General features: G+C 37.9%; 1 protein-coding gene across 1 annotated transcript in view; it reads right to left on the bottom strand.

Moving 5' to 3' along the window:
* The window catches only part of Tinag (tubulointerstitial nephritis antigen), a 142155-nt gene that overhangs the window by 105191 nt on the left and 17763 nt on the right, over positions 1-19201 (bottom strand). The window contains exons 2-3 of the mRNA XM_008836413.1: positions 8282-8345; positions 7426-7515 (exon numbers count right to left, since the gene is read on the bottom strand). Of these exons, the coding sequence (XP_008834635.1) occupies positions 7426-7515; positions 8282-8345 (154 nt within the window). The remainder of the gene's footprint in view (positions 1-7425; positions 7516-8281; positions 8346-19201) is intronic.

The following is a 19201-nucleotide window of genomic DNA, read 5'->3' on the forward strand; positions in this document are numbered from 1 at the left end:
ACTGTGAGTTCAAGGCCAGCCTGGTCCATAACGAGTTCCAGGCCAGCTGGGGCTACAGGGAGACCCTTTCTCAAAAAGACCAAGAAAAAAAATAGAATGAAACAGAGTTTCTGGAAATAAAGGAGTCAATCACTCAAATAAAAAGCATATCAGAAGGTATCATCAAAAGACAAAACCAAGCAAAGGAAAGGATCTAAGGGTTGTAGGAACAAGATCCTGAAATGATGTTTCAAATATATCAACAATAACAAAAAGGCTATTTATTTTTATTTTATGTGTATAAGTGTTTTGTCTGCATGGATGTGTGCACTATATGTGTGCCTGGTGCCTTCAGAGGCCAGAAGAAGGAGTCAGAGCCTCTGGAACTAGAGTTAAAAGATGGTTGCAAGCCATCATGTCTGTGCTGGGAACAGAATCCATGTCCTCTTCAGAGTGGCAAGTGGTAATCTCTGTGTCAACTGTCCAGTCCAAAGGACAGCTTTTTAAAAGTAACACACCTACTGTCCTTCTCTTTCAGATTCTTTCTTTTCCTTTACCTCCCTGGCTCCTTTTCATTATCCTGGTTCCTGTAGTTATGTCTGGATACATACTCACCTATAAGGATTTGGTGCTAGGATCCATATATGAGGGAGAACACATGTCATGTACACCTGGTAAAGACAGCAGGGTACTAACACAAAGACTGATATGTAGATAAATCAAACATAGAGGAAGACACAGAGCTAAATCCACATAGCTAGAGACACTTAATTTTTAACAAAAGTGCTAAAAGCCTGAACACTGGTCAAAAATGCAGAAAAAAATTGCATAGCCACATGAAAAAGAATTAAATTAGACCCACATTGCTCACCCTGCAATAAAGTTAATTCAAATTGTATCATAGACCTTGGTCTAAAGCGTAAACAACACTGAAACTGATCAAAGAAAACATAAGTGACCTTTCCTGGAAATAGATCAAAATACATTCAGAGCCAAGGAGTCAAACAGAACTCTGCTGGAAGAATTGGCACACGTTATAGAAAGTGAATCTGATGTTCAGACTGGAAGAGGGAGAATGAGTTTGGTGGACAAATGTGAAAAATAATACATTTATTCTAAGCTAAGGCAGCTGAAGCAAAGCACGCAGGGTTAGAATAGTGCGGCATGTATGTATTGAGAAGTTACATGCTGAAGCAAGGAGCGAGAGTAGGAACGCAGGACCCACAGAGAGTCTGATGCAGCAAGTTCCTCCCTGTTGAAGCATTCTCTACCGGAGGGGGGAGGGAGGCTCATGAGACTCAGGAAGTCAACAGCCTTTTAAGTCCAGGAAAGCTGAGCTTATAATAACATTCACTAGTCCCCTTCACGAGGTTACAGAAGCAGTTAGCAGTTGCTGGAGGAAGGAGATGCTCCCACCTGCCTGTCAAGCTGTTTGCAAGTCGATGCAGCTTTCCTGAACTTAGGCTGGGGCAGGTTTTTTGCTGATGTGGCTGCCTCTGAGTTATCAATGACCCTTATGTAAGTAAATCCAATCAACTAATTGGTTCCCAAGTAGAACTTGGGTGGAATCATTTTCTTGGTCTGTTGTTGATATCCTATCTGAGGTTAGTAAATGTCTGTTTGTATCTCCCCAGGAGAAGTCACACAAGAATGTAAAAGCAGTTTGGGAAAGGTCAGATCATCATCTCTGCCGAGGAGAATACCTGTATTTTGGAAGCAAATAGAGAATGTTTAAGTACATGAGTGACAGAACCAAGGTTTTGTTTCAAAGAAGTAACCCTGAAAGTCTAAAGAACAGATTGGAGTTGGTCACACTGAATACAGAGAGACAAATCAGAGCGTTTCAAAGTAGAGTTGCTAAGTAGACAGACCAGCACAGAGCTAGAAGTGAAGGAAGTGGATTGCTAAGGGACGCTGACTGACACACGGTGACTGAGAGCAGAAAGGAAGGGAGAAATGAACTAGTTCCACACCTTCCGGCTGTATTGACCAGATGGAGCAGGTATCAATAACCCAAGATTGGTAGAAGTTAATTCGGTTAAACTTTATGAGTGGGTTGACCTAGTAGCTGTTTTTCCAAAAGAAAGCAATAGAATTGAAATTGTTAAGGCTGGATTTCACAAGAGCCTTGTTCAACTTCTATTATCCACTCCCTCTTATGAGGTTGTATGAAGAAGGCAGGGATAGCCTCCTGGAGCAGTGTGGCAAACAGCATCAACCACCAGACATGAGAATAAGACCATTTTATAGACATCACCTTCACTTAAGGCTCTATATATCCTCTGAACACATGAAGAACCCCCAGAAAAGAGAATCAGGAGCCTGAGCAGGCCAGGCAGGGTGGTGTATATCCAAGAATTCAGAAGGATTGTGAGTTTGAGGTTAGCCTGAGCTATACAGTGAGACGCTTTCCTCAAAAAAATAAGTAAATAAAAATAAAACAAAAATTTCTCAGCTCAGTCTATTCCAAATTGCTAACATGCACAAATTAAGAGTTTATGGCTTTGTTTATTTTAGTTTCTTGTTTTTGTAGGCACTGTCTCTCTCTGCAGCATAGAATGATCTGGAACTCAGTATGCCATATACTAGATTGGCTCAAACTCACACGGATCCTTCTGTCCCTGCCTCTCAAACACTGGGATTACAAGCTTAAGCCACTAGGCTTGGCTATACCTTGCAGCTCTAAAGTATCTGTGAGAAGCCCAGCCCTAAGTGACACATCAACAGCGCAACCTCCACACCTACTGGGGAGCGTAGCGGAACAGGAGGCAGAAAGACTATTAATGCATCTCTCAACATTCACCAGGGATGCTATCTCACACAATAGATGATGATTAAACCAGAAAATCAGAACTGATCAAAGTGTAGAGAATAAGAGATTGCAGAGTGCTTGTCCCTAGGTCTGACACCTATATCAAATCTCTGCCACCCAAGGCTCAGGGGATCATTGCAAAAGAAAGGCTGGAAGACTGTAGGAGCCAAGGGTGGTGGATGAGCACAAGGTGACAGAGATCTCCAGGCTGCTGGGAAGTTATTCATATGATCTACAGCAATGGTGACAGGATTCACAAGACCCATGCAAGGTCAAAGGACATGAAAACCACACCACAGCAGGGGAACTAGAGATGCCCCGACCTTGGCTGAGAAACCACTGGCAAACGGTGACGACTGGGAAAGGTGGAGTTGTTTTTTTTTTTTTTTTTAAGGGAGTTATGCTACATAGGTTGACCAAGCTCCAGGGGATGGAATCACACCTGGGGACTTTTGGGGACACAAACTTAATACAATAGGCCCTAACTTAAATGACAGAATGCATAAAAACTGATGGAATGGCTATAGGGGATGCAGATAGAGGAGGGGTTCTAAATATGATCAAGATGTATTATATGAAATTTGCAAAAAGTCAATTTTTTTTAATTTGGAAAAAACTGAAAATTGAAGTGTTCGAGTGTGAAATGATTACTTCACAGCTGCAAAGAACAGAAGGGGATGTGGATCTCCCTCTATTCTGCTAACTTGCTAATGACAATTTGTGTGGTTTTATTTTGATTTACATTCTACCCTTTTATAAAGGTCTGACCTGTTGGATCCTCAAGTAGAAGGTAAACTGGTTTTTGGTGGAAATTGTTTGCATCCTCGATGATGCAACAAGAGGAATACATTTTTAAATATTGAGCGCCTTGAGAAACAATACAGGATACCTGGATATAGTAGTTCATGTCTGAACACCAGAGCTTGGGAGGCTGAGAGAAGATTGCCTTGAATGTGGGGCCAGCCTGGATTATGCAGCAAGACGCTATGTAAAAAATGTATAGTGAATAAATATGCACTAAAGTACTTTATGTACAAAAATAAAAACAAAATACTGTCAAGAATTTGGAAAGGAACATTTTTAAAGCAAAGTATCAGTATTTCTAAGTCACATGTTTTCATGTTTGCTACAAAAATGCAAAGCCTATGGCTCTTAAGCAGTCCTGAAGCACATCAAAACAAGCGAATGGAAGGACAGCTCTTCTTTAGGGAAGGCAGATGCGCACAGCACGCTCCTGAGTGTGCTTCTTCAGACCTGCTTTAGATGTCTTCCCCTTGTGTACTTGATGGTGGAAAGCCAGGCTGCTCTGTTGGGTTTCTTGGCAGCTCGTGCTGCTGCATCCAGCGTTGGAATACTTTCAGCAATTTATCAGGACGACATATGCTCTTAAGTTACTTATCTCTATAATTATGTTTTAGTAATTGAAATATAATTTAAGCACAGAAAACTACAATTGGTTTTCCCTTAGAAGTATTCAAATGTTATCAGGCTATCACCCAAAACACTGGTGAAACAAACAAACACTGAGAACTCCAGAATGATTGAAGAATATTAATGTCGGGCTGGAGGGATGGCCCAGCTGTTAAGAGCACTGGCTGCTCATGCAGAGGACCCAGGTTCGAGTCCCAGCACCCACATGGTAGTTAACAATCATCCATAACTCCAGTTCCAGGGGATCCGATGCCCTCTTCTGACCTCCGGGGACATTGCATGACACAGGTGCACCTACCTACATGCAAGCAATACACCATACACATTAAATAAAAATAAAATATTTTTTTAAAAAGAACACTAATGTCAAGAAATGAGGCTTTCTGTATTTTGTGTCTTCCAAGAAAATACTTGACACATTGAAATTCAATGCTCTCATTACACTGTGAGGTATAACATTTTATACTGAAAGGAAATTGTACTTATATTTAAAAAATAAATATGTCTTATATAAATACATACATACATACGTACATACATACATACATACATGTATACATACATCTATCTCAGGGGCTGTTGAAATAGCTCAGCAGGTAAGGGTGCTTGTGGGAAGCCTTGTGAGCTGAGCTCAATCTCCAGGATTCATGTGGTAGAAAGAGAGAACCAACTCCTTTAAGTTTCTCTTTGACCCTTACATTCATGCCATGGCATGAACCTCCCCTGCACTGCCCTCTTCCAAGCATACAACTAAAAAAATGTAATTTTAAAAGTTCTACTAGCCGGGCGTGGTGGCGCACACCTTTAATCCCAGCACTTGGGAGGCAGAGGCAGATGGATCTTTGTGAGTTCAAGGCCAGCCTGGTCTACATAGTGAGTTCAAGTCAGCTGGGACTACAAGGAGACCCTGTCTCAAAAAGACCAAAAAAAAAAAGTTCTCCTAAAAAATTACACACACACTGTGTGTGTGTGTGTGTGTGTGTGTATGCAATTACAATTACTTTTCTTTCTTTGGTTAACTGGGCTAAAGGTCTATCTTGTTTATCTTTTCAAAGAACCAGGTCTTGGATTCATTGATTCTTTGTATTGTTTTCTTTGATTCTATTTCATGCATTTCTTCTCTGATTTTTGTTATTTCTTCTTGTCTGCTGGGTTTGGATTTCATTTGTTTCTGCCTTTCAAGTGTCGTGGATTGCAATGTTACATCATTTATTTGTGTTCTTCCTGATTTTTTAATGTAGGCACTTAAGATCTACAAACTTCGCTCTAAGGACTGCTTTCAGCATGTCCCAGAGGTTTTGTTGTGTTGTATTGTCCTTTTCATTTAGTTCCAGGAATACTTTTATTTTTTTCTTAATTTCTCCTTTGACTCACTCATCATTCAGGAGTGTGTTGTCTAATCTCATGAGGTCATGTAGTTACTTGGGTTTCTTCCGGTGCTGATTTTAAGCTTTATTGCATTGTGGTCTGATAGAATGCATGGAATTATTTCTGTCTTTTTGTATTTTTTGATCTTGTTTTGGGCCCCACTATGTGGTCGATTTTTGAGAAAGTTCCATAGGGTGCTGAATAGAAAGTATATTATTTGGTGCTTGGGTGGAGTATTTGGTAGATGTCTGTCTGTTAGGTCCATTTGATGTATGGTATTGTTTAATTCAGACGGCTCTCTGTTTATTTGTCCCACTTACCTGAAGGCCCCTACTATTCTGAGTTGGGATTAATCTGTGTCTTAAAGTCCTCTAGTATTGCTTTCATGAATTTGGGTTCACCAGAGTTTGGTGCATATGTGTTCATAACTGTAATATCTTCTTGGTCGATTGTTCCTTTGATCAGAATGAAGTGGCCTTCTTCCCCCCTTCTGATTAGTTTTATCTGTAGTCTGTTATTTCAGACCCTGGAATCGCAGCTCCTGCTTGGAGTATTTTTTTTTTTTTTTTAATCTTTTCACCTTAAGGTAGCACCTGTCCTTGAAGATGAGATGAGTTTATTACAGACAACAAAAAGATGGATTTTCTTTCTTAATCCATTCAACTAACCTATGTCTTTTCACTGGGGAGTTCAGTCCATTGATATTTAGTTATTATTGAAAGATGGGTATTGATTCCTGTCATTTTGATTTCTGCTTGCATTCTTGGTCTAACTGTGCATTTCCACAGTTTACTATACCTTTGTTTAGTTTCTAGTTGCTTAAAATAGTCTTTTTATGTTGGGTCTTTTGTAAAATATGGACAATATTATCAATGACATATAAGCATTTGAAATTCTACAACGTGTATTAGGCAGCCTATTGCTTTTTACTTCCGTTCTATAAAGTAAACAAAAGCCGGTGCCTACCTTTTATTTCTCCATGCGTAAGTCTCAAAGTCACCCACTTTACTATTCTAAAGACGAATACCAGTTATGCCCGGTGCTTCTCAGTCATCCTTATCTTTACATTAGTAGCAAAATAGAATGCCCAAACATGTCTTTTGACTCTGTTGTAAATGAATCTGGCTAAATGCTAGTCATTTCCATGAAACTGTCTAGACTGATGTTATGTTCATGGTATTGTTAAGATAGAACAGTCTACTAATTGGGTCACATAAACCCAGGATAACTGAGCATATGTTTGGCTTGGTTAAGGCAGCAACAGGATTAGAAATAATAATCAACATTTTCAGCTTTCTTATTTTACCTGAATGCATGTCCAAGGTAAAGGTCTCTCCAGTCTACTCACCCACATGACACTGGTCTTTCCCAGACAGTTTAAGTTCATTTTGTTAATACATTTAAAAAAACATTTTATTATTTTTATTTTGTGTGCGTGTGTGTGTGTGTGTCTGTGTGTGTGTTGCCTGCATGTAAGTGCACCCGTGTTGTGCAGTGCCCAAGAGGACAGAAGAGGCTGTTAGATCCCCTGGAACTGGAGTTACAGACAGTTGTTAGCTGCCATGTGGGTGCTGGGATTCGAACCCGATCTTCAGAGACAACAGCCAGTGTTTTTAACCACTGAGCCATCTCTCCAGCCCCTTGTTTATACATTTTTATTTTGACCCTTTAGTGTTTATGGTGAACATCTCAATCTTACACACATTTAAAAATCTATCTTCTTATTTATTTTTCATTATTTCTTTTAATTAATATGTATCATTAGTAGTAAATGACACAAAATAGTTTTTTTTAAGTGGGAATTCCAAAAAGCCTGTAGTACAAGATTTTCTTACCCATAGTCTCCTTCGTTGATGTGATCAATCACTTCTTTATGAACAAGGCATGCGTGCTGGGAACATTGCCATTGCTGTCCTGAGCATGTGCTAAAAAGATAAAAAGTTACAGAAGAAGTCTGGCACCTCCCAACTGCCACATGAGTGGCACATTGCTAAGGCATAAAACAATTTGTTTGATTCATGTTAACCACATAGCTATTTGACTATTGGAGAAAATAAATCATAACACATGTGTTAGTTGCTATTCAGTGTGCTCTGATCCTCTTATTCAAACAACTCGTATATAATGTGGCCCCACATTCACTGAAGTTGAAAAACAAAGTCAATTTGGGCAGCAGATTTGATGTATTTATAGTTGGAAAATTTCTGCAGCTAATCTTTTTTAAGCAGCCTGTTTTTATGTATACTTATTATGCCATAAAAACATAATTGTCCTGCAATCTCAAAATGTTTATAATTTAGTAGTATGTTTATGAATACTTGCTGCATGGAGAGGACTCATATAAGAACATCAAATTCCAGCATTAAAATATATATGCTGGGACTGGAGAGATGGTTCAGTGGTTAAGAGCACTGACTGTTCTTACAGAAGACCCATGTTCGAATCCCAGCACCCACATGGCAGCTAACAACTCTCCGTAACTCCAGTTCCACCGGATCCTACGGCCTCTTCTGTCCTCCGCAGGCATTGCACAACAATGCTGGAATATATGCATAACAATATTTCCTTCAGTCTCTTTATGCTTCTGAAAGTTATAGCATTAGGCATACGATTTTGGCTAGGTGACTTCAATGCATGCTCTGATCACAAATATTTCTCATCTCTGAAGACAACACACAGACAATTCATTACCAGGAGTTGCAGTTTTCCTTAACCACTGATCCTTCTTCATAATGGTGACCATGTCTGAAGCAACCTGTTAACACAGCATGCAAGCAAATGAGAATTCTGAACTCAATAAACAACATTCACATGACAAGTTATTTAAGATTGCCATTAGGTTTTGAAAATGAAAAACTACTTAATGCCAATACAACTGAAGTCTGATCTAGTTTGTCTCAAGATTTACATATCAAATTTTCTGTGTTTTTTTCCATGAGATTTTGTCTTTACACTGTATAATATGCTGTAAAATAGAGGATTTTAAAGCATGAAAACAGATTATTGTGGAATTAATCACTAGGTAAACTATCCTGAAATAATATATTTAAATATATGATGGAAAAATACCTTAATTTATGACTTTTTAAAAAATAATAACCAAGTAAGTAAGTAGCTTTAACAGAAGATCACTAGAGTCCAGAACTGTGGCCCCTAACACAAAGCTATGTCAGTGAATTTTCCTGACAAGTATTTTTTTTTTCCAGTGTTTTGAACAAGAGAGAAAAAAATCTTGAAATCAGTAGGATTGGAGCCATTTGTCTTTAAGTTCCAAATGCCTCTTAACTGAAATAGATTGACTGATTTATAAGATTATGTAAAATATCCAAAGGAAATCAATGATGAATCGGGACAACATGAAAACCATCAGTAAAGTCTCCCAAGTAAAGTTCTATGAAAGAAATAACCAGCTTACACATCATGTCATTTTTGAAAATAAGATTTCTGTAAGTTTAAAAAGAATGCTTAATTAGCAAAAGGAATCCCTCTGTGTAATGAAACATTTTTAAAACAAAAATACATCATTGATGTGTTACATCAATGGTCCCTAATAATACAAAAGAAATTCTAAACTTTTGTTCATAAACTTACAAGGGACAATACAAGTTTCAAAAAGTCTCCATGGAGCAGGGTATGGTGATACAAGCCTTTAGTCCCAGCACTCCGGAGGTAGAGACAGGCAGATCTCTGTGAGTTCAAGGCTAGCCTGGTCTACACAGTGAGTTCAAACAAACAAACAAACAAATTCTCCAAGGGAGCTGATTTAATGGCTAGACATGATGTCAAAAAAAAGAAAAAAAAAAAAAAACAGCTTCTGGTTTCAAGTCCTTTGATTTAAAAAAATAAAAGTTAGGATCTGAGTATATAACCTGAAATAACTGCAGAAGCCAGGAAATCAAGAAAGGAATATGTAGGGGAGAAGGAACTCCAGAGAAGAGGCTAGTAGGATGCCAATTACAGAGAAGGAAGTAGGAACAATGGGTGATCTTTAGCTGAGGAGTGGGGAGGTGGGGTAGTACAGAGGGAGGAGAAAGGAGAGATAACACTGAGGGTGTCAGAAAAAGCCATAGGAAAACATTTTTAAACTTACTTAAAAGTACATTACATATATGATATATATATATATATATGTGCGAGTGTGTGTGTGTGTGTGTGTGTGTGTGTGTAGCTCTAAGCTATCTAAAAATAATCCCAGTACCAAACATGGAAAAGCACTCTTTGAGTTGCTTGTCAGAGTCATCCAAAAGACTCCCCAAACAGTATAGGCTATTGCCCTTGAACTTGAAGACAAGTTAAATAAGACCTGATTGTACAGACACCATACACTTCAGACACAGGACATGGAAAAATTAAGGTACAACTGACCTAGAAACCTCCTTCCTGAAGGCTAGCACTCATATCAGAAAGTGCTAAGCAAGTGGCCAAGGGGCAAAAGCAGTCAACAGTCCCACCCAGCTCTAAAGCCTATGAATAACCATGGCAGGCCTTGGCAAAATATCCCTAACAGTACAATAGTGTCATTTTCATATTGGGGGTAACCAACAGCTGTCTAATTGTACATAAGGGCCACTAAATAGGAGGGAATTCATTCCTGGAACTGTAAACCTATCCAACTATCCATGGTTGAAGAGCTCAGAGGAGAATTTACTATAGCCACTTTTGTAAACCAATACAATTTTTAACTATATTCTAAATACTTATCCTTATAGCCACAGATACATGTAGCTCTCACTGCTCATTAGAGGAGCTTCTTTTTCAAACAGTTGGAGAATATTACAGAGATATCTTAACTGGCCAAAATGCAGAGAATAAGTGACTGTGGGGTACCCAGCCAGTATATCTCTAATGTAACAATAAGGCTCAGGGAACATGCTGGAAACACTGTAGGAGCCAGAGGACCAGGACACCTGCCCTAGACAGTGTCTTCTAGACATGACAGCAAAGCTAACCCAAAGGAATTTCAACAATATAATGCCCAAACAAGACTTGCACAATGACAATCCAGTTTACATGCCAACGTGGACACGGGAACATTGGGAAAATTCAGAGTCCCACTTCTGGATGAAGAGCTACAGGCAGTCATGGCTGCTAAGGAGGGGAATCAGTTGTCTCCAGGTGAGATTCTTGAAACACTGTGCACTTCCAAGTGCTCAGCCCTCATCACAGGTACACACAGGCACCACTAAAGGGACTCAATAGATTTTATATAGGTGTGTATATAAATATAATATGTACGTATAGACATATAATGAAATAAGAGGTCATCAAATTGAGAGGGAGTGGAGTGGAGGAAGGTGGAGGGGAGGGAGGTTAGAAATGATGCAGGTGCAGAACTCATACATGAAATTCTCAAAACAAAATTCAGTAAAACATCCAGAGGAAGCATTTCAGAACTTTCCCTTTTGCACAGAGTGGGTTTTGCCATTTAGTACTCTGTTTCAGGAACTAACTCTCCCTGTATGTGTATCTATTCACCCTTTTCCATGGAAATTTGGTATTCCACAATCATGGACTGGTCTCTCCTAACCAGCCATTTCTCAGTAAGGCAAAGCCAAGTAAAGGGGAGATTTAACTCTAAATCAAGTTTAAAGTTTTAATTGCTACATAGGATAAGTTAATTTTAATAACTCAGTTGACATATGTTTTTACAGACCCTAGAATATTTTTGTCTAAGGACAACAGAAATATTTATAACTATCCAAATGCTCATTAAAATGCACAGGAAGTATGTCCCTGACCATACTCAAAGAAAGAGTAGGGGCCAAAAGGAGATTTTCAGTCATACCCATGAAAATGGAGGGGTTCTTTTATAGCAGTTTCCTCCTAGATAAAACCTTCTATCTTGGAGGGAAAATCTCTATGACAAAAGGATGCTCTAAAAAGTGGTAAACAACACAATATGTCCTAAAGGGAAGTAAACTACAGGATATTCTGAAAAGAAGTAAGCAACTCCATAGCTTCAGGAAGTTCCTGAAGCTGACTGAGTTCATTAGGCACCCCTCTCCCCAGAAATGTATAAGACCTGTGGGCTACTGAGAGGCACCATTGGACAAGTAGCACGACCTGAAAGGCTGTCAGACAAGCCCAGCTGCATGGAAGGCACAGGGACTAATGGCCTGGAAGAAGCTCAGACTAACTGAATAGGTGGAAATGACACTCTCCAACCTGCTGAGCTGCTGCAGCTGGTACAGTGAGCTCCAGGTGTTCTGCTTTTGTGAGCTGTCACTCATGCTGGGGTAGAATTTGGGTGATGCAGCTGTGTTTGAGTTAGTTCTGCTCCTGTAAGTGACTGTCGTACCTATTCCTGTAAGTAACTCCAATAAAACTGCCCCACGTTGGTCTTCGATGGCGTGCTTGCTCTGGTCTCTCTGATTTTCCTTCTAGGGTAAGTGGCTGTTTGCGCATGTCTCCAGGAATAATTAACTATTAGAGGCTGCGTTCAGTTTCATCTCACCGGGAACAGGTGTCTGGACAATACCAGGACCTGTTTCCTTTGATGAAGACCAAGGTGTTAGTGTATGAAGCAGTGACTCACGCACAGCACAGAAAGGTCCTCTCCGTCCCTGGTCACTCACTCTCTAAGTCCTCACTCCTCACTCAGCTGACTTTTAAAATCTACATCATGGTACTTCCTACTTCAAATGCTCCAGATTGTTTCCCATTTAAGCTTAAATAAAATCAAGTCCTTAGAGTGATTTAGAAGGCCTTACTCTAAATGTTTCTTCCCTAATCTTTGCACTCATGACTCCTGAGCTGGCACTGATGGTTTCCCAGAAGAATGAAGAATTAGCATGACATTATCAAGGGCAGAAATAAGTGGACAGATACAATTTGGAGGTGAGGCAAACAGGATTCACTCTTAGAATTAGTTTGGGTGATATGGAAAATGAGGCATTAGGATGTCTCGTTAGAATTTTCACAAGAGCAGTGGAGGAGGAGCCATGCCAGGGTAACACAGCTGCCACCGTAACAAAGAGCATGGAGTTACGACATGGTTGTACCTTGAAATGAAGCCTCCAAGGCTGCAGGTATATCTCAGTGGTAGAGTGCTCACCTAGCACGTGAAAGCCCTGAGCTCTGTCTTGCATATTTGAGCTTTATATTAAATCTAGATTAATCATCTAAATGGAGGTGTTGGGAGCAGTTTATACAAACCCAGAAATAGCATCATGTGTTAACATGTTTCTTAAAACCTGAGAATAAAAGTCTATCAGAGTAGTATATTTAGTCAGAAAAAGTGATCGAGGACTGAGCTAAAATACCCCATGTGACAAATATTTAGAAGAAACTGGGAAAGTAATAATGTGTGGATGCAGCCAATTCAAGAGAGGTTGGACGATGGAAAAAAGGAAGTATTTCAGGCAAGCGAAAAGTCCAGCCATGTACAAAATTACAGAATGGTAAAGAACAAGAGAGCACTGATGTTGTGAAGTTGCCAATGGCTTTATCAAGAAAGACATCAGTAGAACAACAGAGTGGGAAAGGGCTGATGAGGGACTTGGAAGAAAGGAAGCAGTATTTTTTTTTTTCAGATATTTTGCTATTACCTGGACGAAGGAAAATAAGAGAGAACTGCATAAGAACATAGAGTCAAAGAAGAACATGTTTAAGTTGGGAGATTTAAAAACACATTGTGAAAACTAATGGTTAATCCACAGAACGAAAAATGTATGCATGTTTGTGGACATAGATGATGATGATAGGTGATAGATACGTGATAGATAGATAGATAGATAGATAGATAGATAGATAGATAGATAGATAGATAGATAGATAGATAGATAGATAGATAGATAGATAGATAGATAGATAGATAGATAGATAGATAGATAGATAGATAGATAGATAGATAGATAGATAGATAGATAGATAGATAGATAGATAGATAGATAGATAGATAGATAGATAGATAGATAGATAGATAGATAGATAGATAGATAGATAGATAGATAGATAGATGATAGATAGATGATAGAGAATGATAGATAGATAAATACATAGGTAGATAGATAGATAGATAGGTAGATAGATAGGTAGATAGATAGAAGATAGATGAGAGAGACAGAGACAGAGAGAGGTTTAAGGTGAAGGAGTTGAGAATACAGGACTCCAAGCTCAAGAGAGTGAATCAGTTCAACTGGAGCACGACAAAGACAGAACCAAGTTGAAAACTATTATGGTGGAGCAATCAGACAACCATCTTTTCTTAGTAAAACTATAGAGAGAGTCCAGTTGTTTATAAATATATCATCTTTGCCAAAATAAACTAGAATAAAAATAAAAATAATGACTGCTGAAATTAAGGAAGTTTCACAACTTTAATATCTTTTAGAACAAATTAGGAAAATCAAATATTTTCAGAGTGAAATGTTGGTCCTGCTGATTTGAGGGAATATAATAATATGGTGTGTCTGATTTCATTCAGACATTTCATCAGAGTGTGTTATAAATATCTGTGCTGGCTGAGACCATACTGCAAGAAAGGCAGTCACTACTCTAATCAAGGGTAGGCACCCCAGGGATGGGCACTAACACTATTCTAAAAGACCAGACTTCAGGGTAGTTGCTACAAGCTGCACTGTATGAAAGACAGTCACTGCTCTAATCAGGAATCTGTACCCCAGGGGTGGGCACTAGCATTCATTCTAAAAGGCCAGACTTCAAGGTGGCTGCTACAAGTGCTTCTGCTATCTACATTTTCATCAACACTAGAGTTAGAATAATTAATATAAAAATGAGATTTCATTGGTAAAATAAAGTACCTTCTTAATCATCATGTTGGATCTGAATCAGTTTGCATTGGTTAAATTAACCATTTAGGCGGATTACTAAAATACTCCAATGTCTTTCATATCTCAGTTTACATTTCTCTATCTCTGATACACTCTTAGACCTGGTGCTTTATCTGGACTGATCTTTGTTTTGCATCCAGTGCTGTTTGATACCCACTGTAAGGGCAAAGGGTCCTAACTCTAATATTATCACATGTGCCTCCAGTAATTTTTTTCAGGCACTAGTAGGAAAGAGACTTGCAATTTCATCCAAATTACACAGCTTGCATGAATTTGCTTGAATCCTTCACCAATGTATTTTTGTTAATGTAAGGTCAATATATGTGGCAGAATTTTGTCTGTGACTAATTCTCAATCATGTCTATACACAAACATACTGTGTATGTATCCAGTACAAACAGATTTGTATGTTATCAAATTAGCTTAGATCTGTTCATAACAGATGGTACTCTAGACTATTTCTGTAAGATCTGCTGCACCAAAAGATATGTCTGGAATAACCATGCAGGTTGCATTTCAAAGTCTTTACTGCTCTTCTGTATTTGGCATTTGAAATTCTTGAGTTACTAGAAGTCTCTAGCAGACATGGGGTGTGTAAAGAAGGAAGAGAGAACTATAGTTAATGTATGTCCTAATTTTACACAATGGAACATTGAAATTTTTTAATCCTAAAGATAATGTACAGTTTCAAGTTATTCATTTAAACAGTTCCCAAGATAGGCTCAATTCTAGAAATTGACATGACCATGTAACTAGGTCATTGCAAAGCTATAAAACTGGAGAGTAAATGCATATATCACAGAGGAATGCTGCTTTATACATTAAAATAATATAAAAATGTACTATTGTCTAGTATTTTAGTTAATTTTTAACATTTTTTCAATTTCCTATAGCACTTTTTCCAACCAATTATTCCCAACAGTAAGACAAAACCAAAGGAAAATTCCTTTTATTAGAGCAATTATAGCCCAATGTGAACTTTTTGCTATTAAATGAAATGAGCAATTCCTTCCCTACATGATGAGTGGAGTTAAACTATGTCTGGGACGTAAGATCTACTTCACATATACCCAAAGTTGGAATCTTTACACTATTCCATCTCTCAATCAAAAATGAATATTGCTGAGGTGTTAATTAGTTTTCTAAATTAAATATGTGTCTTAAATAAGAAAAATCCAACACAATGCAGGACATCTATAGCCGGGACAAGTATGGTGGCTCAGTGTGTAATCCCAGAGAAGCAGAAGGCAGGTTGTGGCAGCTGCTTGCTGTGAGACCACCCTTTACTACATAGTGAGTTCCAGGCCAGTCTGGTTTACAAGGTGAGACCCTATCTCCTTGTCTGAGAGAGGTAGAGGAGAGAACTATAATTTATTCTACAATATTATTAATCTGAAAAATGATATTAAATTGAAACTGAGCACACCAGTATTTCTAGCTTTTCAGGATGCTGAGGACTGACTAAGTCAAAGAACTAGAGGCTAGCCTGGAAAACGCAGCAAGATGCAATCTCAAAGTAAAAGAATAACAGTAAGAAAAAGCAAATAAAATAGACTCCAAAATTCACTTTGATGTTAAGAACAAAAATCTTATTTTTAAATGCAATCTTTTGAATAGACATCAAATGTCCTTCTTAACACATTGTGCCCCATCTCCTTTTTGTGGAAATTAAGATAAAATTCTAAGCAAGTTCTAATGTAGTTTCTGTTTGCTTTGAGGAAATAATATTTTGTAAATAAAGTCCCCATCACTCCCAATTTGAAGGTAAGCACATTATCACACTACAAAACCAAATAAAATAAAATGGCAAAGTTTGATGTTCAGCCTCTGTTGGAACATGGCTGTGTGATTACATTCGGGGTTGATAAGAACAGAAATGCTATTTTGAACTCCAAAATCTCTCTGTAAAATAGCATATATGACAGAATGGATGGAATCCAGTGGGGGGCAATGGGGAGTGAGGATAGGGCAGGGGACCAAAAAATGATCAAAATGTATGAAATTTGTTTTAAAAAATTCGATAAAAATCCCACAAAAGATAGAAAATAAAGTTTTAAATGTGTGTATTATGCCCATCTCCATTTTATTGACTAGTATTTAAATGTGACTAATGAAGCATAAGGGGTCAAACTGGTGGAAAACACATGGGTCATAGGCTAGCGACATAATGGAGGAGTGGAAAGCCAAATGGAGCTTATTGTTTGATGGCTTCAAGAATCCAGGCAACACAGTCCCAAGAGTAGGCTGGTGAACTAGCCAGAACCATGCACATGCCATTACTATCTCCATACTCCCGCAAGTAGATTGAGAGATCAGCCTGGTGAGTTAGGCAGAACCCCATTCACCCTTCCACCATGTCCAAACTCACAGTCCTAGCTGTGATTGCCTAATTCATACACCAGACCAGCTTGGAATCATGACTGTCCCTCCAAACAAAAATCCGCACTGAGAATCAGACACCTCGACCAACTAGCTATGTACACCTGCTGTGAAAGCAACCAAACTACAACAGTAAAAGCAAGCAAACTTCCACCCAATAAAGATGAATCTGAATTTCATGAGAGACACACAACCAAAAAGGAAGCCCATATGCCTAGGTCAGATCACAGAAACCCAAACAATATGAAAAAGACCAGACAGTATGCCCCCACCAAATAGCACTAGTCCTGTAGATATGTTCTACAGAAAGGAACACACAGCACAGAACTGAAAAGGAATGATCATAAACATGAACAAAGAATTGAAGTTGTTTGAACACACACGAACAAACATCCCAATGAAATCAGAGGATAGAAATAAACTCCTGAGCAGATCTCAAGAAAAGAAAATATAAGGCTAGATGAAATGACCAAGAAGCTCAGGGTCTGAAAAGTGAATTTAGGAAAGATATAGAAATAATGAAGAAAACTCAAGCTGAAATGAAGACGGAATTGAAGAACTCAATAACCTAATTAAAAAATTCATGAGAAAATATTGCCAGTAGAATAGATCAAAGAAAAAACAGAATATCAGAATTTGAAGATAAAGTAGGAGAATTGGACCACTGAAGTGAAGAACATAATAAAAATTTAGAACAAAGGAATGAAATATGGAGGGGCTGTGTGCCACCATAAAAAGACAAAATCTATGAATTACAGACACAATGGAAAGACAAGAATCTCAGGTCAATGGTATTTCCCAGATCTTCAACAAAAAACCCATCAGACATATAACTGACTTTTCCATGGACACTATAGAAACTAGGAGAGCCTGGAGCAATGTACTCCAAGCTCTGAATGACCACACAGACTACTTTAAGCAAGAAAAATATCTACTATTGTTGAAGGAAAAAGAAAAACTTTCCAAAATATAAAAAGGATGAAAGAGCCACAGGAAATACCAGAAGCAATATGACAAAAAAGGAATAAGCACAGCCAAGAGGCTACAGAAAAAGAAGCCAAAATTACAGAAGAAACAATCAGATTAAGGTGACAAACAGCAAATAAAATGACAGTAGGAAACACACGTCTTTCAACAGTAAATTTAAGCATCAATGACCTCAATTTTCCAATCAAAAGATGCATTATTTGAATGAATTAGAAAACAAAATTCACCTTTTCTTTTCTTCATAAAACTCATCTTACATATAAGAATGGGCAAGGCACCACCCTAGACTGAAAGAATGGAATAAATATTCCAAGTAAATGGGACCAAGAAACAAGTGGGCACTGCTGTCCTAATACCTGACAGACTGCAGACTAAAATTAATCAAAAGAGATAAAGAAAGTCACTTCATTCTGATCAAGGAAACAATTGACCAAGAAGACATTACAATCCTACACATACATGCACAAAAATCTGGTGCAACCAATTTCATAAAAGATTACTACTGGACTTCAAGACACAGATTAATCCCAATTCAGTAATAGTATCTACAATACTCAGTTTCTCCAATAGTCAGGTCATCTGGACAAAAATAAACATAAACATTGGAATTAAATTATATTATAGATTAAATGGACCTATAAAATTTATACAAATATCTACAAAATATACTGCCAAAACACCAAAGAATACACATTCTCTTCAACAGCCCATGGAAGACTCTCTAAAATAGATCACGTATTAAGACACAAAACAAATCTCAAAAAATAAAGAAAAACTGAATAACTCCATGTATTCTATAAGACCACAATGCAATAAAGCTTAAAATCAGCAACAAAAGAAGCTCTGGAAATTACATGACCTTATGGAAATTAAACAACAAACTTCTGAATGATTAATAGGTCAAAGAAAACAAGAAAGAAATTTTTTAAATCCTGGAATTAAATGAAAATAAAAACACAATACAACTAGATCTCTGGGACACATTCAAAGTGGTCCTGAGGGAAATGTAAAGCTTTAAGCAGCTACATTAATAAATCAGAAATAACACAAATAAATGAGTTAGTGACACAAGTCAAGAATCTGAAAGAACAATAACAAACCAAACCCAAATCCAGCAGATGAGAAGAAATTTTAAAACCCTGAGTATAAGGCAGGCAGATTTCTGTGAGTTCAAGGCCAGCCTGGTCTACATAGTGAGTTCCAGGACAGCTGGGGTTACAGGGAGACCCTGTCTCAAAAAGACTAAATAAATAAATAAATAAATAAATAAATAAATAAATAAATAAATAATAAATAAAAATAAAAACCTGAGTATAAATCAACAAAGTAGAAATAAAATAAATAATACAGGGAGTCAATGAATCTAAGAGCTGGCTCCCTGAAATGGAAAATAAGATCAATAAATGAAAGATGAAATCATGAAATTTGCAGGTAAATGGATGGAACTAGAAAC

The sequence above is a fragment of the Nannospalax galili genome, unplaced genomic scaffold, assembly GCF_000622305.1.
Source record: "Nannospalax galili isolate Female #2095 unplaced genomic scaffold, S.galili_v1.0 scaffold930, whole genome shotgun sequence".
Lineage (NCBI taxonomy): Eukaryota > Metazoa > Chordata > Mammalia > Rodentia > Spalacidae > Nannospalax > Nannospalax galili.